The 22,613-nt window shown below is 35.9% G+C and overlaps 2 protein-coding genes across 3 annotated transcripts in view; both read right to left on the reverse strand.

Moving 5' to 3' along the window:
- LOC311083112 (F-BAR domain only protein 2) overlaps positions 1–22,613 on the reverse strand; it is a 50,134-nt gene that overhangs the window by 8,019 nt on the left and 19,502 nt on the right. The window contains exons 5-20 of one of the 2 annotated variants that reach the window (XM_084114397.1): positions 22,228–22,380; positions 22,002–22,106; positions 20,850–20,948; positions 17,653–17,749; positions 13,405–13,449; positions 13,085–13,154; positions 12,735–12,759; positions 12,429–12,485; positions 12,169–12,228; positions 11,593–11,766; positions 8,818–8,842; positions 5,538–5,583; positions 5,332–5,417; positions 933–1,048; positions 731–860; positions 255–314 (exon numbers count right to left, since the gene is read on the reverse strand). In XM_084114397.1, the coding sequence (XP_083970523.1) occupies positions 255–314; positions 731–860; positions 933–1,048; positions 5,332–5,417; positions 5,538–5,583; positions 8,818–8,842; positions 11,593–11,766; positions 12,169–12,228; positions 12,429–12,485; positions 12,735–12,759; positions 13,085–13,154; positions 13,405–13,449; positions 17,653–17,749; positions 20,850–20,948; positions 22,002–22,106; positions 22,228–22,380 (1,348 nt within the window). The remainder of the gene's footprint in view (positions 1–254; positions 315–730; positions 861–932; positions 1,049–5,331; positions 5,418–5,537; positions 5,584–8,817; positions 8,843–11,592; positions 11,767–12,168; positions 12,229–12,428; positions 12,486–12,734; positions 12,760–13,084; positions 13,155–13,404; positions 13,450–17,652; positions 17,750–20,849; positions 20,949–22,001; positions 22,107–22,227; positions 22,381–22,613) is intronic. The other variant, XM_084114398.1, reaches the window with a different exon arrangement.
- LOC311083114 (uncharacterized protein) lies at positions 1,583–3,736 on the reverse strand. The gene is made up of 2 exons (XM_084114400.1): positions 3,466–3,736; positions 1,583–2,405 (listed from the first exon to the last, which is right to left on the reverse strand). Exons 1-2 carry the CDS (start codon positions 3,617–3,619, stop codon positions 1,876–1,878), a joined length of 684 nt encoding a protein of 227 aa, XP_083970526.1. The 5' UTR covers positions 3,620–3,736; the 3' UTR covers positions 1,583–1,875.

A 22,613-nucleotide genomic window follows, 5' to 3' on the forward strand; every position in this document is an offset into this window, starting at 1 on the left:
CAGGTCAACAGGTAAAAGCCAAGGAAAAGACATCATCCGCACTATTTCTGCCATGCATCCTCATCAGCTACAATGCATCAGACGCACAATAGTCAGTTTCACAATTAGAGATCATTCACATGGTGAGTCACAGAATGAGAGTAGTTATGGTTTAGCAGATGGGGCAATGCAATTGGTTGATCAAGGAGAGATGATCATTCTTGAGTCAGTTAGTAAGTTAGAACAAATGTTCTTCTGAGTTCTTTCCACTCTACCTGCCGGAGTTTCACATCTCTTCTCAAATGTGGGCAGTTTCCCCACAAAAAGATCGTCCTCTTAATTCAAAATGAAGAGGAGGAAACCAAAAAAGGGAAAGAAAAAAAAAAACAGGGCGAGAACACAGTTCACCAGTGAAGAATGAGGATGGAATGATCTGGTGAGTGATGTGTTGACCATACGATGAAATGCAATGTGTAGAATATTATTTGTGCATATTAGCTTTCCTTACACATGGACATGAATATAAAATATAACAAAAAAAACATTTTGAAAGATATCCTGTATCCTAATAACCATACAGTATATGAATGATGACATTATTGTTATAATAATGAAGTAATAAATGTATTAAATGATAAATTATATGAAGTATTCATACATTTTGTAAGTCTGATGTGAATGTGGAAGATGTGAAAAAAGATTTAGTGTGTGCAGCTTGTGTTCACAGGAGTGTGTGAGACTGAAGACTCACCGACAGTAGGTGTGTTGCTGGTGCTCAGGGAGGTGTTGGAGCTGAGAGAGGAGGAGCTCTCGGCACGAGCCAGAGGAGCAGCGGGAGGAGGGCTAGAGTTGGACACCTTAGGAGGGCTGAACGGCCGGCCCTGCAGAAAACAACCAACTGATTAATAATTCACTGCATTCAGGGGGAATCAGGAAATATCTTCTTTACTCACAGCCTCATTGATGCCCGTCAGCTTGGCTGCTGGCAGTTTGGGCCGTGATAATGGTCTTGGTGGAGGGACTATGGCTGCCGTGCCCAGGGGAGTAGTCGGCCTGTTTGGAGGTGGTACTGTGCATGAAAAAAAATAAGATGACAAATTTTAGAACCACAAGAAGTACGAAAAAAAAGGGGGAAATACGGAGGCAGCACCCTCTGAGCGTGATTTAAAAATCACCAATGCCGAAAAACATTCAAAATGTTGCTATACTGGATTTGGCATCACACAGAAAACAAGCTAACAGTCAAATCCAAAGATTACACCTGATGTTCAGTCACATGCAATGGCCAATGTCACAATATAAACATATAAAAAAATAAGAATAAGAAATTATAAGACCAGGTAAGGAAACATGCACACTTTAAACCATCTTAGTCATTATGTTCTGATTTTAGAAAACATTGGATATGATATTTCTGACCAAGTTTGTAGACACGTTACTTTGTGTAGCTGAACCAAAATTATTTGGAAAAATAAAAAATAGAAGAAAGAAATAGAAAAATACATTGAAAACAAAATGTAATGAATAAAATATACAGTATAAAACAAAATAAAACCAAACTTGGGTCCCACTTTTCTTTTTTTCTTTTTTTTTTTTTACTGTATCTAGCTAAACAGTAATAAAGACTATGATGGCTTACATGTGATTATTTGGTTACATTTGTATTATTCAAATAAATAAACAACACAGAAAACACAAAAGTAAAAAAATAATAATTCACCAATCAAACAACATAAGTCAAATAAATCTAACTCTAACTGAAGAAAAAAGAAATCCAAACAATTACAATGAAATAAAATAAGTTGTAAAAAAAAACATCAGGTTTGTTAAAATCTCAGTATATTTATCTCACTGTCATGTAGCCATGGGACAGTGTTGGAACATGCTTATGAAAACTCATTCCTCAATATTACCATCCTGCATGGATCGGGCTGGTGCTTCCTTTAGAGAGGGAGTGCTCTCCTCTTTTCCAATGCTGCCAAATGGGTCACCAGTCTCTCTGAAGAAAAGCTTAGGCTGTTGAGACACAGGCACTGACCGAGGTCTCGCTGGTTGATGGGATGGTCCACGACATGGCACAAAGGCATCATTGAAGGCAATCCATTGGCTCTGGGCCCAGGACGAAAGTGTGTCTGGACCAGCGACGGGAGCAATGAGAGGGGGCTTGTGGGTAGCGTAGTCCTTAGGAAGAGCTTGTAGGGCTGGAGGTACGCTCAGAGCTCGAGTTGGGCCAGGGCGGAGGGGGGCAACAGCCTCGTCTGGGAGAGAGGTGGAGGGAGGAAAGGGGAGAACAGGGAATGACGGGGTGCACGGCTTGGTGAGACCGGCAGGAGAAGGGAGTTTGGAGGGAACGGGCAAAGCAGGAGGCTCGGTAACATCAAGACTGATTGCTGAAGGAGAGGTGGGCTCCGACTGTAAATCCACTTCTGTTACAGGGGTCATCAGAGAGAAAAGAGTAATGATGCTTGTAATAATGTACCACATACTGACAGGCATGCTGAAAAGACTACATGGAAAAAATGAAAAAATATGAAAGAAACACAGATGACCTGGATTTGTGTATATACAAAGGAGGTGCATCTCTTCTCAATTTGTTCTCCTAATCTGAATGTGTAATACAGCTCTATATTTCACATAATTACATTAAGAAAATGTCACATAAACAGAAAACCAGTAATAATAAAAAGCAATCGGGGGGAAAGCCTTTTTTTAAATGATCAGTGAAAATGATATATATATATAAATAATACAATTTAAATAGAGTAAAATATTATAAGAATACAATTATAAAACAATAAAATGAATACATATAAAAATAATGAAAATATAAATATCATTTTAAAAAACAATTTAAAGTAAAACAAAATATTATAAGTGTACATTTAAAAAAAAATACAACGGAAAAATGATTATAAAAATAATGTTCAAAATATTGAGGAATCCTACTGAAATATGTATTTTTAAATATCCCTTAAAACATACTGTAATGTGGTATTCCTAAGCATATGATCAGCTAACCTTCATGCACTCCTGTTAGTTTTTACTAATACAAATACAAAAAATACATTAATAAATAAAATACTGACATAGACGAGGGGCAAAATAATACAAAATTGTTAAAAGGTGTCAGTGTGTAAATTCTGTCATCATTTTACTCACTCTTATATCATTCCAAACCTGTATGACTTTGTTTCACACGAGAGTAAGTAAATGATTATACTTTTTTTTTTGTAAACTATCCTTTAAGTACAATAAAGTGTGTCTCTGTGCTTATCTTCTGTGAGCAGAAAATGTAAAAAAACCCCACTTATTTTCACAGATACATCTCTAAGAAATATTAGGATCTTTAGCTGCGGGTGAGTTCAAGCAAAACATTCCTCTCATCATTCACATTTTTGCATATTTCTTTGCCATCAGGGTCAGTGTCTGTTATGGGAAAAGTTCTATTCTGATGATCAAACTGCAGGCATGGGTTATAAGCATTACCTGGGTCTTCAAAAACCTCATCATTTAACTGCAGTGGGGGAGATGTAGGGAAAGATGTTAAGAAGAGAGAAGCCAGGTCTAAGAAAAAGAGCATTGAACAAATACAAAGCAAGGATGAGAAAAAAAGAAAGAAGTCAATGTAAATGAGGCTCATTTAAAACATATTAAGGCATGGAAGAAATAAAATACTCAAAAGCTATGCAAAAACACCTAAATAGCACACCAAATTTATAATAAAATGCAAGTGCAATACCTTGCAACATTACTAATATCCTCTTCACATCTCTTTTTGTTCATTTGCCAGGTCAGAACTATAACAAGATCATGTTTGACAACGTCTGTGACACGGGGACTCTAAACTCCGCCCTCTGACCTCTGAAGGTGCCAATTAACTTTGGATTATGATTGGCCCTCGTGGATAAGGTCAGAGCTTGAATGACGGGTTGGATTTTTATAGTGACTGCATTGAGCGGCTTATCAGAGAGAAAAGCATTCACTTGTTTGCAAAAAACACTTTAATGTCAAACTAAAATGTACCCACAATATTTATTCCAAAATAAAGTATTACAATAATATAACTAGTAAATAAAAACTCAAGTCTGAAATATTTCCAACAAAATAATTCAAATCAAAAAAAAATAATAATAATAATTTGCATATATTATGTACATAAATTCTGTTAAAACTACTTTGCACCTCATTTTTGTTAACGTACATCTAAAAGATAATATTTAAATTTGGTCAAAACCACATACTGTCAACTGCACTATTGCCCAAGATATAGAAGCTCCTAATTCCCAGATGTCAAAATAACATTTCATTTCAACAATCAAGGTCAAGAGCTTTCAGAGAGAGAGACAGAGATGAGAATAGAGCGTGAGGAAACACTGACCGTACTCACGGAATACACACAGGAATCTTATTCATGGCTCAAGATCCAACGCATGTGTAAATCGTACATAAAACCCATTTTTAATGTAAAACTGACATTTAATTCAATGGGAAATTTTATGTGTGAATGGATTAACAGCATGGACGATTTACAAAGAATTAAATTTGTTTTGTGTTTCACAAATAAAGCCTAAGGTGTGTAAAATTCTGCAGAAAACTACGCCAACAGCATTCCTCCAATAATAAGTCAAGAAACTCAATTATCAGCAAATAATTTAGTTATTTTTTAAATCCCTGTTCTATAATATCAAAATGCACAAAACAAAAGTGAACAAAAATAGACTAAACAAGCAAACAAACAACAAAAAATACGTTTTTCCCATGGCATTCACAAAAGATGTCATGCTAAAGCACAGGATAGATTGAGTGGGATATGAAGTCGCTGTGGGATATGAGGGTTTCCGTGACAACAGTAGCCTGAGCAAGCTCTCTAGAGGCGACTGTTGTGGACTGGAAAAGCCCAGACACTTTCCCCAGCCTGTAAGCATCATCAATAATAAAGGAGGTCAGACCTAAGACAAGCCTCCCAGAGACTGGGGGATGGAGGAGGTGGAAGGGTGAATGACTTACGACTGTCTGCTTGTACAGTGTGTGTGTGTGTGTGTGTGTGTGTGTGTGTGTGTGTGTGTGTGTGTGTGTGTGTGGTCGATGAAGAACGTTTTGACTCCAACACTGCCAAGCTGAACTCTGTCATTGAGATTATTGTAGATGTTAACCAATACTTTACTGAAATGTGATTGTACTTTAATATATATGTTAATGGCCGTTTTGTGAAACTCTGAGATATAAGGAAAAAGGGATTTGGATTTATAAACTATGTCTAACAACAATAGTTCCCTGATGTGGTAATGACATTAATACAGAGCTGTACCCAGAAGAGTGTGCATTTGCTGTATTACAACAGATGAGTATTACCTGACGAGTGGGGTAGAGACGAGCTGGAGCCGGTGCTGGTCGGGCCAAACGGATCCAAAGACAGCAGGTCATTACAGGCTAATCTACTGTTTGAAGGTTAAAAAAAAAAAACTTATGAAAGTTGTACAACATAGTGCATAAATGGTTACAAGTTTGATTAAAAAAAAGGGTGACCAAATAAAGGTTAACAGCAAAATTTCTCTTACTCATTAAAGGATGGCTGTGGTATCTTGTGTCGTGTCAGTTCATCACCTGTAGATCAATGAGAAAATATGCAATTGAGTAATGGAGCAACTCTTCAGGCTTTATTTGTGATCTGCTGGTGGCCGGTTGCATAAACTGCTTTGACTAGTCTTAAAAGTTAGTCATCTAATTTTTTTCTTCAAGACTGGTTTTAACTTCTAAAAATCAAGGTAGAATGGTCTAATTTGAATCGGAAAAGTAAGACTGATCACCTCTTGTCTTACTGCTATTTGGTCAAACTAGTTCTTATAACAGTCTTAACATAGTGGCTGAGTTTATGCAACTGGCAGCTGCAGCCTGTTGCAAGACACCCCTTAAATGCAGTCTATAAATCCATATGCAATTACAATTTCTTAACTTAAGGGGTTCTTGTAACTGGGCACTGCTCATTAAGTCCCGAGTAAAAATGCAGCACATGTGTTTCATGAAGTAAATATGATGTTATCAAATGAAATACTAGATTGTCGCATGTAAAAAATAAAAACCAACATGGAAGCCAGAAAACTACAATAGTCACTAATGTTTCTGACCATTTCTGAGTGCCATGTCAGTAGAGGACATTGCTACATGAGACACATGTCCATGCAACCCCATTTGTCATACCAAATACATACATTTTAAATCACAAGCTATAAATGATCGGCATAGTACATTTGAAATGGTATGTATTTGAGACCAAATCCCAACGACATACAGTATATTATACACAAAGGACAAATGACAGTGTTAAAAGACAACAGCTTAAATTAGTAAAGTTAATTTTTGTACAAATAAGTAATTTTGTAATTTGCACATTTTGTTTTTCATTTTTACTTGCTCCACAGGAATCCCTCATTCCCACCAACATAAATGCAGCTGCGGACCAAAAGAGAGCGAGTACGCGGACTAAGATTCCGGAGGAAAACTCACCTGTCTTTGGATTTACAGAAGGGAATGTGTGTTGTCGTGTCATTCCTACAGTGAGTATGTTTGAGATCCACATTTACAATAACATTCAGTTATGAATATTCATCAGTTTATTCTATATGCCCATTTGTATGTCTGTTATATTCCTATTTGCCCACGTGCCACATATTACCGGTAAGTTTTAAACAGTAAAGAATATGAGACACCCGTCAGGTTCTGGACTGACAGTAACACTGATCTGATCTATAATCGATATATTTGATATTACCCTATTGTATATTGGCCGATAGTACCCTTTTTTATTTTAACAGTATCAGATGATATTGGATGTTTAACTGTGCACATTTACTTTACCTTTGCCGTCAACCAATGGTCACTAAAGTTAATCTTTAAAAACTCCTAATAATTTAATAATAACGTTAAAGGGGTCCTATTATGCCCTTTTACAAAGTCTTGATTTTGTGTTCGTGGTGTACTAGAATGTTTTCATGCTTGATTGTTCAAAAAACATTAACAGCATTATTTTTCACATATTTTACATTATTACAGTACCTCTCTCCCCAGTCTGGCTCGAACATACCGATTTCGATGAAGCCCCTCCTTCCATAATATAAAATGTGCTGTGATTGGTAAGCTGGCCCAGTGTGTTGTGATTGGCACCGCTTGTTCGGTTAAATTCCCGCCCCTCCATTACTGCGAGTTATTCTCTAGTGTAAATATTAAGGTTGTTTCAAACTTCCACTTCGAACCCAATTCAGACCCTGACAATGTTAACGAACAAGAGGATTTTGCAGAACGGATTTCATGCACAGACTTTGCAAGCATGGATTTCACAGGATGTTTCAGAGTGGTATGTTTTTTGTCATTTTCTTATACATTATAGATACGGTGTTATCCACCATTTAATCGTGATATTTGTCGGAAAACTAAGATAATACAAACAGTAATCAATCACTAAACCATGGTTCATTTTCCTAAGGAGCGGTGAACTGTCCTTACAAAAGCGAGATTACAAAAACAACAGAAAACAAGCTGTTCTTCATAAAATATGCAGCGCACATATACAATTTGGGGTTTTAATGTCCAGAAACAGTGTTTAAAATAAAAGTTTGTCAGCCTTAGGAAGGTCAAACAAATGAGTTTTGGAAACATTGTGGGGAAAAAACAGCGCCTCTTTAACATAGCGACAACACAGTCTTCTCTAATGCAGCTCAACCAGGCCTCGTCCCCTTTTTTGTGTATTCTGTGGGTGGAGATTATTTAAATGAGGAACATTGTGATCCTCATCCCGAATTTTTTTTATTGTAGTCCAAACGAGCCGTTCGCTGTAGTTCTTGAAAAGTGGATTCTGTCAAATAAAATATCTCCCTTTGGAGTGGACTTTGAGCTTTGAAACTTCAGATCTTTTTGATCATGCTCAAACAGCAACATTACACACTAACTAAAGTTGAAAAATTGGAAAAACATAATGGACCCCTTTAAATATAATCTTTAGATAATCTCAAAATGAATATAAATTTTTTATACTGTAAATTATAATGTCGTAATACCTAAATTCACTTGTAGCACTGCAGCACTTGTAGCGCTTTAGTTAATAAAACATTTTTAAATTCTGTCCAACAACATTAAGCATAATTCGTGTTGACCACAAAATCAAATTGTAAATTGTATTTAAATAAGTTTCCTTTAACATATAGAGAAAGAATACTTACAATAGCATCTTAGTGAGATTTAAGATAAAACAACATGAATTGGATTAAAGGACTTATCGGATAAAATTATCTGCCAGATCTTATCAATTTCAGCGCGTGCAGGAGGTTGTGGTAAATGCGCTCTTTGAAGAAATGTTTACCGTTTGAGTGCAAGAATAACAAAACGTTTCTACTGTGATCTCAATTACTATGTCTTACGGATTTAAAGTATGCAAAACTTTCCTAGGAGGTTAAAATCGTCGCTCTTGATGTGAGAACATGCCGCAGTGTAAACACTACATTCTGGCATGCATCTGTGTTCGTTTAAGACACAATTTACTGGAAAAATGTAAAATTATGATGGATAGAAAAACATAAACACACAATTAAGCAGTTAATCTTGCTCATGGCTTAAGGAGGCAACGCTGTGCTACTCAGATGAGGAAAAAATGGGAGAAGATGTTTATTTTCTCATGGGATGAGTTGGCTTTGGAGGGGTCACCAGAGCAACATGAAGGAGGCTTGGCGAGAAACGTCATGGCCAAGAAAAACGAAAAAGAGAAGTCAAAATGGCAGGCGCTCTCCAGAGCCAAACCTTCAGAGTGACATAGGGATGGAGGGAGGATGAAAAAAAAGGAATACTCACTGGACTGGTTCTTCTTCATATGAACCTGGAAATGAAAACAGGCTTTTATTAATGAGAGTGAGAGGAGTTATGAAAACAGCTGAAGACATGAAGTGCTTCATCCCCACATTCATTCAATGGATATTGGCCTCACAGGACGAAAAGCACACACACAAGAACGAGCAGAGAACCGCACTAGTGGGATTGCATATTCAAACCATCAGTTCAGAAACAATATTCTGCAGGCAGTTTAAACATGAGGAAATGAGTGGCAGATAATTCAACCAAATTCACTACCGGGATTGTTTTGAGGCTGAGAAATGTCAACAAGAGTCAGCTAGCAAAACGGCAATAAATGCACAAAGATGGGCTTGGTTTATTGTGTATTCAAAGTGACTCATATGAAGCATCTCTGAACGAGACTCTGTCAAAGTGGATGGAAAATAATTTCACTTGGTGTTCGATGAAAAGAAACACATCAGAAAAGCAACATAAAGACCGTAAACGAAACTAAATGATAAATTGTGAAGGGAAAAACTTGTGGAAACACACAAACAAATACACAAGCATGCAAATACACATGCATGCATAAAGAAAAGTGAAGGCATGGTTCAGTCCCATAGGCAGAGACTGGCAAATGGGTTCAATTACAGCACCCAGGCCACACACCCGCCAATGAAACAGAGAGAGAGCGAGAGAGAGAGCACATGAAGGGAAAAGAGAGACAACAGAAGACTAGAGGAAATGGAAAGCTCAATAATACCAATAATCTACAACAGATGACATGGCATTCGTCATCACCTAGATTTCCTTACTTGACCAAAACTGCCATAAAACATATCCGCCTAAAAATTAAACAGACCCACGAAAAGAAGAGAGACTGAGAAAGGAAACACAAGTATGATATGAGACACAAAGACAAATGTTCAATATGAACATTGTGAGTGTAGTTTTTGAGATGTGTAAATATTTCAGAGGTTAATCTGAGTGATTACTGAGCACATTTGGAAGAAGACAGAAAGCTCAAGCTGGGTGAAATGAATGATGAAGAGCCTCCCTAAAAGATGTGTGTTAATCCATCTCAAACAGAGCAAACAGAGGTGGCAGTGAAGGTGTCTAAAGTAAACTGTGCTCACTGAAAACACAAGCTGGCACTTGTGAGGATGTGTTATTGCAGAAATACATCACTCTGTCATTTCAAAGCGTCACAAAGGGATGAAGAGCGAGGGATGGGAGAGAGAATGTAAAACAAACACAAAAGGCGAGACTGAGAAGCAGAACAAAGAGAAAATCATAGTTACAAATGATGTAACTGATAACTAACCTAACCAACTTGTTTTTATTCTGTCCATTATATATCTAATATTTATCAAATCATAAACAACACAAATATGCACTACCTTTTAAACCAGCAAGATTAGATACATTTATTTTATCTATTATGCTCAACAAGGATGCATGTATTTGTTCAAAAATATTGTAAAAACAGTAATATTGTTAAACATTACTACTATTTAAAATAACTTTTTATTTATATATAAATATATATTTTTAAAATGTAAATTATTCCTGTCAGGCAAAGCTGAATTTTCAGCATCATTATTCCAGTCGTCAGTGTCACGTGATCCTTCAGAAATCATTCTAATATGCTGATTTACTGCTCAAGAAATTTTGAAAAAGTCTTATTATCACAGTTGAAAACAGTTGTGCTTTGCTGAATTTAAAGTTCAAAAGCATTTATTTGAAATAGAAATCTTTTGTAACATTAAAATTGTCACTTTTGATCTATTAATGCATCCTTGCTGAATAAAAATATTAATATCTTTCAAAAGAAAAGGAAGAAAGCTGCAAACATTTAATAAGAATCAGGGACGTCATTATTTTAACCAACTGGCTCTGAGCATGTCAAGATATTGGCCACCTTTATTAACTAAACATCCTTTTGTTACAGTCACAACTCTTGCTTCCATGTGTCCGTGTGTGCACGCGTTTACCTACGTGATCTTACTCATTAGAAACAGTCCCACCATGCTTCCTGTGGTGAGATTTCAGGCAGGAAGTTGCATGGGTTTGTTTACCAACAGCACACACACACACACACACACACACACACACAGATGGTCCACAGGCCTAACACACACACACACACACACACACACACAGCTCACAGTCTATGCAGGAGGAACTGCTTGACCACACAACTCTACATGCACAAAATGACAGAAAAGTAGGTCACCTTTGCACGAACCAGTGCATGTGTGATGTCACCCATTATGTCATGATGACCAACCCAGACTCAAACTACTTGAGATTTATTAAATGCTCATTCCCTCACTGGAAACGTTTAACGTCCGTTGGGCCTAAACAATATTGTTTTCAATGAGCCAGTTAAATCCTTATATTGACCACAGGTGCATAACACACACACACACACACACACACACACACACAAACAAACACACACAAAATAAAATTGCACTCAAGCACAAATCAGGATTGTTTAAAAAAATGTGTGAAAGCATTTGCTTAATCTCTGAGGTCTGCCTGTAAATATCATAATCAAACAGTGCCCTCTAGTGTCTGGGAAAATTGAGGTTTCATGGGAAGAGATGAAGACTGAATACATCAACCAATCACAACTCTCTTTGCTGACGCTGTACAATCACCCTTTATAGAGGGAGACCAGCTGCATTATTCTGTGTATGAATGAATGTGAGTGAAAGGTCTGTATATGAGGAGTATATGGTCATGGGATCTTTACACAAGGTGTGTGTTCTTGTGTGATGCATCTCTTACGGCAGGGGTGGGAGAGAGGGTGATGTTTCCAATAGAGGCCTTCAGCTCATCGATGGTGGCTTTTTGTTGGTGTGTGCCGTTGTTGGTCTGCACGGGTTTGATCTGGACGTGGAATTTTCTTGGCTCATCCTCATCTTCTGAGTCACTGGATGAATAAAAGGAGTTCTCTTTGGCATGTGATCAGAACTGTTAAGGAAAATGGTTCGCACACAAAAAAGTGTGGGGGCATGAAAAATCATCTTAGTATCTTGAGCTAGATGGTTAAAAATATCAGATTTTGTGTTATTTTTTTAACATGTATTCTAGTCCACACAGTGATGACGCAGCTTCGGTAAAGAAAACAGAAGAATGAAGAAAATCTGATGGGAAGGAATGACTTGGCAGCGATTCAGAAAAAAAAAAGTGCAACAAAGAAAAATATCACAGTATGTTCTCAAGCCAAAAAAAAGTGTTCAGAGTTTACATTGAGTAGAGGCGATGAAAGAGATAAAGGAAAATGTTTCTGTGGCTGAGATGAAAGCGTGTGTGAGGGATGGGATGGGGGGGTGATGGAAGAGATGGATCTGGAGTAAGGATATCATTCTCGTTGACTTCTGGTCGGATACAGAAGCCCTCCTCGTCCAGCTGAGGCACATTCTGCAGAAAAAACACAGAACACACCACAGACAAAATCCTATTATTCACACTCTTCAATACATCAAAGCACAAGCAGAGTCCGACTGAGGTAAAACACACCATTGTTAGCAATATCACAAGAAGTATTTACACTGTGTTGTCTTTACTTAACATTGTAACAATTATAGACAATCCTTCAACAACATTAGGTCACCACTCACGGCGTTATGAAGATCTATAGCACCGTAGAAACCCGGGGGAGCTCCGTTGGAAGCGTTCTGAAAGAAGGATGAACAAAAGAGGCTTTGTGGGTGCGACTCGCATGGAATTACTCCAAAATAACCAGAAAGAGCATACTTTGATGAGAAAATTAGTTTCGTATTATGAAATTTCAGAAAAACACCTTTAGTTTTGTATTAAATTCAAACATTAAAAATACTGATTATTTTCTCCAATAATAAGAATAAAATTAATAAGCAAATAAATAAAATTAATAATTATATATAAATAAGCATAAATATACTCACAACCGCTTCTACTTCAGCTGATTCACTATTCAAAACAGAGGAAAAAAGTTGAATGAGGTTGAATGAAATGCAAAATTACTATGCAAAATTGTAACATTACAATTAGTCAAACATAATACCTACTGTTCCAAATTACAAAATGATCAATACCAAAATACTCTTATCTTAACCTCTGTCTGGTGATGAAATACATTTTTATCTTCCTCTGTCACATCAAATTCAAATAAGTATCTCACAAAATAATATGAAGTTTCAGAATGTAGTTCAAAAAAAGTTTAATTGTTTAAAAATTCAGAAAGAAATGTGTTAAAAAGAAGTGAGAACACAGTGAAATAATATTCAAAACTTACGTGGAATCTGTGTCTTTATCTCTTCGTCGGCCTGGTATGGCAAAGGTTTTTCTTTTTCTGGGTTTGGCACCTAAACAGACACAGCAATGATTGTAACAAATCTAGACAAATATGGTTCCATCTGAAAATAAAAAGCAAAGGCTGCAAAACTAAAATTCAGAGTGAATTATTATAAAGAGATTTAATTACAGATATTGAAGAAAAGTTATTTATTATATATATATACACACATATACATACATACATATATATATATATATATAACAAAGAAAAAATGGGAACAGAGACAAAAAAAGAAATAAAAATTAATTCACACAGACCTTCTGTGGCGATCGAGACATTACATTCCTCAAATTCGATGGGCCCTGTAATGAAAACAGATAAACAAATACAAATAATTGAAGGGATGTTGTGTTACAGTATCTTGAATTCAAGAATTATGATATGTTGTAATTAAGTGTTTTTTTAATATAATTAAATGTAATAATTAAACTTTTTACAGTGTTACATAAAAACTTCGGTTACACTTTATTTTAAGGTGTCCATGCAATTACAGTGTAATTATACATTTAAGTACCGAGTAATTAATTAACATGCACTTACTATAGAAGGAATAGTGTTTGTTTGGTATAGGTTTAGTTGCATGTAATTATGCATAATTTACTGTTGTTACTACAGGACTGTAAAATAAGGTGTTGCCAGATCTCGTACTTAAGTCCTCAAAAAAGAAAAAAGAAAAAGAAAAAAAGGCACACAGACACACATTGGTCAGATTCTCTGGTAAACAAATGTACAGTCATCATTGGGTCTTGTGGCAATCAGCACAATCTGACTTCCCTATTAAGCCAGAGCGCGTAGTTCACAGCCAGCATGCAACACACACTAACAGATGCACACCCAAACAAATGTCTGGAAGCACTTAGAACCTCAGAAATCAAACAAATACACAAGTCCAATGCAATGATGTGCAGCACTGATATAGAACTTAGTCAAATGCTGTTTAGTCTCCACTGAAAATATGAATTAACATAGCAGTGAAATGACACACAGACGGCTGCAAAAAACAACAAACTGCACGCTTCATTTCTTGCTCATCAATTTTGCATATTTACCTCCAAGCTTTTACACTTTTAACGTGACCCATTTCCACACTGACACATAGGGATGAAAGGATTTAAGCAAACAAACTCTGCTTTACCATTTTCACTGTATTTGGCTGCTTTCACTGTCATTCCATGACCTAACAATGTGTCTGCAACGTTTCTATTTCAGAGTGAAGTCAAAATATGGAATAAAATGAAATCTAATTTTAATCTGATATCACCGTTACTAACCCCAGTTAGTTTGGCTATAGATTCTCAATAAATACCCCGAACAGCATATAAATATTCATTCTGTGCTTTCGTGACTAGCCGTAAAGAGAGGAGAGATGCCCCTCAGTGCTCTAAGAGCCCTTTGGAGCGGGTTTTCTTTTGTGTTAATGCGCGTAAAAGCTAATGCTTGTCCAAGAAAACGAAAGACAACATTTTACTACAACCAGACCTCAGCAAGAGAGCCCGGGGTGCTATTTTCATTGCACAGAAAATGCCTTGACCTGAAAAAACAAAAGCGTGTGATATTTAACTCAAGCGGCTCAATAGAGTTTCCCTGGAGAACAGCGTCCGTGAGAGGACCTCATGCGCACCGTTCAGAGCGGTCACGACAGGCACACATCACACACATCATACTGACGCAGATACAGCATGACTGATCTACTCTACTGCACCAGATCACTTCACTCTCTTGTCACTCTCTTCCTGTTTGTTTAAGATCATCTCTGATCACACAATCAAAACTAAAGGTCACACACTCTCAGTTCACACACACGAACACAAACACACACACACATGAATAATGAAAGACCCACTTGAATTAAAATCACACTAAAATCTTAGAACAAAATTTATTTGATGAGAGATGTCATGAACCACACATGCACAAAGACACACACTAACCTAACCGTCTTATTAGGGACATAGCAAAGATTATATTTTAGTTAAATATAATAATTCTATATAATAAATAAACTTTCAGAAAAAAACATTTATATCATTTATAGAATTAAGAAAGAAACAAACAAACAAAAACTTTAACTGCAAAACAACTTCAAAATAAAATGAAACCCAAGCAAAAGCGAAAAAAGCAAAACGAACAAAAAAGCAAAGCAAAGCAAAAACAGTCTCCAAATAATAGCCAAATTAGGAAGACGCACAAAACTGTATTCTTTTTTTATTCATTACAACATTCGGCAAGTTTGTCAAAACAGGTTTAGAAAACCGAACAATGAAGATTGATTTCTAAGATTTCCATGCAGCTGCAGGCCTGAGGAAAAAGTTTCATCTAATTAAGTGATGGCATGGCGAGGAACGGTGCAAATGACAACACTTCCAGGCTCCATCTAACAATATTTATGCACACAATTCCAAACATTAGACACAATAATACCATCTAAATCTGGAAAAAGGGTATTAGGTTTTGTTTAAATTCATGTAAACAGACAGACTGCTTCGTTTACATGAACGCATGTGTTTGTATTTATGCGTGTGTGGGTTTCTAGCAATACTTTGCGGAAAACATTGCTGAAAAATGTTGACAGAATTTAGCTAAATCCAACAGAAACGGTCCTTTGGGAATGTCCAAAAAAAAAAAGGTTTACTAAAATTTTGTCAAGCGGTTTTCGTTTAGTAATTACATATAGGTTTATTTAAAAAAACAACAACAGAAGTTTAAGGTATGTCCTTATTTGGATTGCTAGGTAAATGTGTGCTTTTGTGAGTGCTCATTCACTTGCGTGTTTGTATATGAGAGGCGCATGCAGTCATGCGTTAACGGAGGATGTATTTATAAAATTGCATATGTTGAGCATGCAGAGAGGAGAGTTTGCGTGTCTGGCTGGCGACCAGTTCACAGCCCAGCTGGATATTGCTGAACTGCTCTTGTAACCTCCCCACAGCCCAGCGTGTCACTTCGGGATTGTTTCCGTGGTACAAAGTTTGTTCAACCTCTCTCTCTCTATATACCGGTTAGGGCTGCTCTGATTTCATCAGCGTGCCACACAGGTTATTGCTCTGACAGCGGCGCAATCCCTAATGAACAGCTTGATACGGGGGAAGGAATGTTTTGTTGACCAAAACAGCTTTTAGTCTCAATTAATTCTGCTGTCAAAACAAATGGAGGGCAACCAAAAGCCTGAAGGTTTAGTCTAGACCCCTGGGGGTCACTATACATTCATACATGGTTTAGTTGGTCTATCTGTGTATGGCATATTCATACACACACATACAGTATCATTCAGAAGTTTGGGGACAGTATGTTTTTTTTTAATATACTTTAGGATTCATTAAACTGATTAAAAGTTGACAATAAAGACATGTATAATGGTACAAAAGATTGCTATTATATATAAAGGTATCACGTTTCCAAAAAAACACAACTATCAACACTGATAACGATAAGAAATGATTCTTGAGCATCTAATCAGTATATCAGAATGATATATTTCAGAAATAAATTACACTTTAAAATATATTAAAATAGAAAACAAGTTTTTTTTTTTTATATATATATTGTAAAGTATTATTACAATTTAAAATAACGGCCAACGCTAAACTTTTAAATGGCAGCGTATGTGTTAATATATGTATTATTTACAATTATTTATATAATTTATATAATCATTTTGGTCACTGATAATATAATAAAATATAGTAAATATAAAAGTGGTAAGAAAACAGGTTATTACAGCTAAAGTGTATAATTTCTGTGCCAATGGCATCACCAATCAAGAAAAATGATTGTTTTCAAAATGGTTTCCCAAACACTCTGCAACTGGATGAATAAAACGTATAGTCCCGCCCCAAACAACACAGTAATGTTTTGAAACATCGCTGGGTGGGAAAAAAGTTGTCAAGCCATGTTAAAGGCAAAATCCAGCATCAAAATCCAGTACAACATTTATATTGTTAACGTAATTGCTGGCTAAACCAGTGTAATTATACTCCACCACGCCCCTTTAGCTTTAAGCAAGATTATATTCTCTATGTGAAATGTGAAAAAACTTCCACCCTGTGAAAAGAGGGAGAAGCAGGAGGTCAAATGAAAGGTCACGGAGGGATAAGTGAGGAAAAATAGCAAGCGCACAGGGGGAAGTGTAGCCGTGTCAAGCCCTATCAATCTCAAGTGGCTTAATCTCGTGTAAAGGTGGGCGAGTTTGACATTCCACTTAGCATGTGACGCTAGCGTTAGCATGTGACAGCCAGCGCTGGCTGAGACCTGGGCTGAAAACCCCTGTAAGGGTCAGAGCTCCACAAATCCTTCAGTGTTGACTCCACTATTCTACAGCAATCAAGTCAAACATACTCTTAGTGTGTTTACAGTGCAGCCTAACACTCATTTATAATCCCTCACCCAAAAAGAAAAAAAAATTGGTCAGTTGGTAATGAACTTATGACCAGTCTTGTTAAAAATATCAAGAGCAAAGTAGTTTGGTGCCAGAGGTTAATGCTGTGTGTGTGATTTAGCTGTGTTACCTGGTCTCTCTTTGCCTGTTCCTTTGCTTTCTGCCAGTTTTTGTATGAGGCTCTCGACGGAAGTGTTCTCCATGTTGTTAACAAACTCTTGTTGCACCTTTACAATAAAAAAAAAAAAAACAGATGCATAAGATTACATGCCCTTCTTCACTACTTGCACTGCTTAACAGAGAATTTCATAACCATACAATGCTAAATAAATGTTTAGTAGTTGACATAGTAGGTATAAAAGTACTAATGCATGTGAAATTAACATTAACCGTCTGTCAAAATACTGTTAGAATTTGGAGTAAATTTGTTTTTTTAATGAACCTTATTGTGACCTCACATTTGTGTCTGAACAAAACAAAGATTGACATGATCCCAATAATGAAGAATGAAAGGGTTTCTCCTACAGACTACATTTGGCAGATTATTCCTTGCCATTTATACAAGGATACAAAGGATACATTTAAAAAGCCAAGAAAGACCAAAAGTGCATCAGACTGTTAATGGAGAGCGACTCTACCAAGACTTTGTTCAGCAATGGCAGCATTTGCGTCTGAAGCCACTTGACCGGTCAAAATAGGTCATGGATTGCTTATTCTTCAGAGCGGACTCTATGTCATTTGATAGCATAATCATAGCATGAAGTGAACGCTAAATAACAAGGTATTTATGTTGCAAATCATACATACAAGCTAGTATGAAAATTTCAAACGCGAACATCTCTGAACATATTATTGCCATAATATATAATTATTTAAACAGCAGTGTATTAAACTGCAAAATCCTGTTCTCTAGGCTCAATCAATTATTGGGCACCTTGTCTTACAATTGAACAAAAACACCACATTGTTAATTATTTTAATAACAATGGCAACAGAAGAGCACATCTCTGAAACACTGAACAAAGGGGGCCTAGAAACCAAGGCCTTATGATCATAAACTACATAATGTGTTATGATCATAAACCTGGACTCTAATTGTTTTCACTCTCAGGCAGTGCTTCATCACATTACCAGCGCTTGAGCCGTATCCCATGCGAGCAAGATCAAGGATCTGGAGGAGGAGAAGGTTGAGAGCTAGTGCACGCAATAAGGATGTGACATTATTTCCTCAGGTGACCACTTTGACTGTCTTTGTTTTTATAGCCCTCGAGGGATGGTGACAAATGCAATGTCTCCACCACTGACTCAATGCTTTCCTTTTACAGTTGATGTATTCCTAGTTCATTAGATTTTCTAGTTCATGTCATAAACATACAGAAATTCATAAAAATGTTTGTCAATTTGATTTAGCATCCATCTCCTTGCCTGTTTGTGGACGAGAGGATCTGACTGACAGCATGTGTAGTTGTGCGTATATCGAATCCTTTAGTTTAAGGAGGGGTGGAAGGAAAGTGATTCATGATGCTCGCTGTGAAGCAGAATCACATCACAGACTTTGTAAGTGGTCTAGGTTCAAGTATTTTTTTTTTTCAAAGCAATTTAAAAAAAAAAAACCTCCAATAAAGACTTCTAAACCATTAACCAAACCAACCAGCTCTGAAAAATGGTTAATATATAACTAAAACTAAAACCATAAAAAAAATGTTTTGTTACTTGAAAAAAGTGTTCAAAAAAGTGTTACTTGAAATAAAACTTATTTTATTTCAGCTAATTGCCAAGGCAATATTTCCCATTTTCATTTAATTTAATTTGATGTACTAAAATAACAATGTATAAAAATTTATTAAAACTTTATAGATATAGATATTTAAAAGAGAACTAACAAAAATTACAAACAAAATTATTTTAAGGTCAAAATGAAAACGGAAAAATAAAAAAAATATTTTAAATATTTTATAATAAGGTTTAATTAGTTAACAACGTTAATTAACATGAACTAAGAATGAACAGTACGTCTACAGCATTTATTAATCTTAGTTAATGTTAATTTCAATATTTACTACTACATATTTAAAAACAAAAATTGTTTTTGTTAACATTAGTTAATGTACTGTGAACTAACATGCTAGAATCACTGACTATTAACTATCTCATAGCTTGTGAAGTGTTCAGTCTGTCAAGGTTTATGCACAATTTCAATACATTTTTTTGCCTTATCTCTTCTTTCAAAGACACATGCCATTGTTCCATCTTTTGCTCTTTCATTTCACATCTAGAACCCTTTGTTATATTGAGTTCTTAAAACTCATGTACAAATGAACAGTGACACCAACTTTTGCATTAGTAAATTGTGCACTTGAAAGAGGATTTAATTAATTTTTATGCACACAGAAACAATATAACCATAATAACCACAGTAAAAAACAACAGCAAAAAAACCCCCTCAAATCTTATTTATTTTCAGGCTCAAGCTGAATACAAGAGAGTGTGTGGTTAGGATGAAGCCCAAACCAGAGCATGCAATAGTTCTGTGGTCAATAACCAGTAAATGCCTAACAGAGACCGTTTGCTGTGGGGTGTGTAGGAATGAGATTGTGTGCATTCAGCATGGAAGTGCATTTCAATGAATAAAGGGGAATACAAATGTTATAAATCTCTCTGAATCAGTGGCAATAGGATTGAGGATAGATAAGGAAAGACTGATCAGACAGCCTTATATTACGAAGTTCATTCATGCTTGTTTGACTTCTGCACGTCTACGGGTCTCTGGCGCCCTCTACAGCTAAAAGATGATGCAACAGCTAGATCTCATAGGCTTAATCCAGTGTTCCCACACCTTTTCACCATTGAATTTTCATCATTTTTTCCAGTTGCTTCATGACTACTGGTTAAGAATTTATAAAAAACAATTTAAGTGACTCATAATAAAAATGCTAACAGATGAAATCTATTTTTCTAGACAACTAGAAAATTATTAAATAATAATAAATAAAAAAACTCCCAGGATATTAGCAGGTTGTTAGCATCTTTTACAAAAAAAAAATATATATATAAATATAAATATAGATAGATAGATAGATAGATAGATAGATAGATAGATAGATAGATAGATAGATAGATAGATAGATAGATAGATAGATAGATAGATAGATAGATAGATAGATAAAATATATACATGTGTGTGTGTGTGCATTTTTGTAATAAAATAAATTAAAGGATAATTTCCTAGATTAAGAAAGTGTCTGGTAACGATGCAAATGAGTTCAGGTAACATCTTGAAATAACATTTTGCCAGCAGTAATAATGTGTGCATGTTTGTCTGCTCACCTCTCCAATCTGTATGTGCGTCTCTTCAACAGACTGAGAGTATGAATGGATAATCTCCTGCATACGCATGACATGTTCCTCTTCAATGCCCTGGAATTTCTGTAGACACACACAATCTTTAAATAACTTCTTTCTAAAACAGTGCAAAAGCAGTTTAAAAATGGATAATACTGGATACTAGCAGTCTCAAAATGTGAAGCTGAAAGCAGATGTTAGAAATGATACTTAATCAGACCAGAAAATTTTCTATGAATTGCCTATTTGGGTGGTCTGAGAAGCTAAGCGTGTAACACGCACAAACACACTGAAAATGAATATGTATGCGTGCATGTGGGATGTGTGTGTGTCAAGGATGGCTGCATGCCTGATTTGCTGTTTATGCTCCTCTCAGACTGACAGTAGGGTTTTAGAAGATTTAAGGGGAAGAGGAGAAAAAGACGAGGAAATGAGCGGAAACAAGATAATGACAGCATAAGTCAGAGCATGTGTGACCACAGGGAAAAAATGTGTTTGTGCATGTGTGTGTGGATCATGTAAGGAAACATCAATAAAGAGCTTAAGGTTTGTATGTTTGAGGACTCTGTGGCTCTGATTTGGGAAATTAAGTGTGTATGTGCGGGATGGGTGAGGGGCTACAGTGTTTCCTGACCGCGCTACTGAATTTAAAGCAAAAGACATTACATTGTACCCAAGATGTGAGCTTGAAGTCTTCAGTATGATGAGGTAAAAAAAAAAAAGATAGTGTACCACAAAATAATACAAAGACAACAATTAAAATATAATAATTTTAATAAAAATTAAAACTATTATTTATTAATTAAATGTATAAAATAAACTTAAAAAATTAAATACAATATTAATATAATTTTGAGAGAAACATTTTTTTAAATAAAACATTCAATTAAAATTATTAATAACCTTAAATATAAATGTTACTAATTTAAAGTGAAACCATGAAATGAAAATTGATAATTCTTATTTTTCATAGAATATTGCCATATTTATTATAAATGATTTATCCATGAACATTATTTTTTTAAATTGATGTGTCTTCAATCTTTACACCTTTTACGATACACTAGGCTGCTAGTATAATAGTATGTGTGTGTTAATTCAGATCAAGCTGCATAAAAACCCCAACAAACATCTTACTTGTGCGGTTTCTGTCATTCTTTGCTCAAATTCTGTTTTTGCAGTGGCATACTTCTCCACATATGACTTGTAGGACTCAGTGGCTTTCTTGACCTTCAATCCAGCCTACAAACAAATAACACAAACCAGACAGAGAGAAATGTACGCATTCAGACATCTTCCAAACACCTTCCAGATTCCAAACTATTGGGCTGCCATTCATGCATGTACAAGTCTGTGTGTGTACCTTGTCCAGGTCTCTCTGTGTGGCCCCCTCTTTGCGCATACGTTCTTGCTCTAGCATTTTGTTGACGTAGTTCTCTTTGCTCTTCTGTAAGGCCTGTGACACACTCTGGATGTTCTGCACAGCCTCCAGAGTGGACGCCACCTCCTCCTTTGACTAGAAAGCCAGAGAAACCAGAAAGAACTTGAGTATTATTCTCATCTTTAAAAAAAAATTATGTTTTTTTCACAGCCCTAAATGTCTTGCTTTTAGAATGTAATACAATGGTCATTTTAGCTATGAAATGGACATAGTTTTGAAGGTGCTAACACAAATGCATTAAGTTTAAAGAGCCAAACAAAAAACATGAGGAAAAAAGTAAATAGTAAGAGGATTAGCCCAGTCGTCAT

Source organism: Abramis brama (assembly GCF_963993115.1).
Source record: "Abramis brama genome assembly, chromosome: 5".
NCBI classification, from domain to species: Eukaryota; Metazoa; Chordata; class Actinopteri; order Cypriniformes; family Leuciscidae; genus Abramis; species Abramis brama.

Excerpts from the sequence above, each read along its gene's own strand:
- LOC311083114 (XM_084114400.1), bottom strand. The coding sequence starts at position 3,619 with ATGAGCCTCATTTACATTGACTTCTTTCTTTTTTTCTCATCCTTGCTT. Across the intron at positions 2,406-3,465 it reads TGAGGTTTTTGAAGACCCAG|AAGTGGATTTACAGTCGGAG; the intron begins GTAATGCTTATA and ends CCCCTGTAACAG.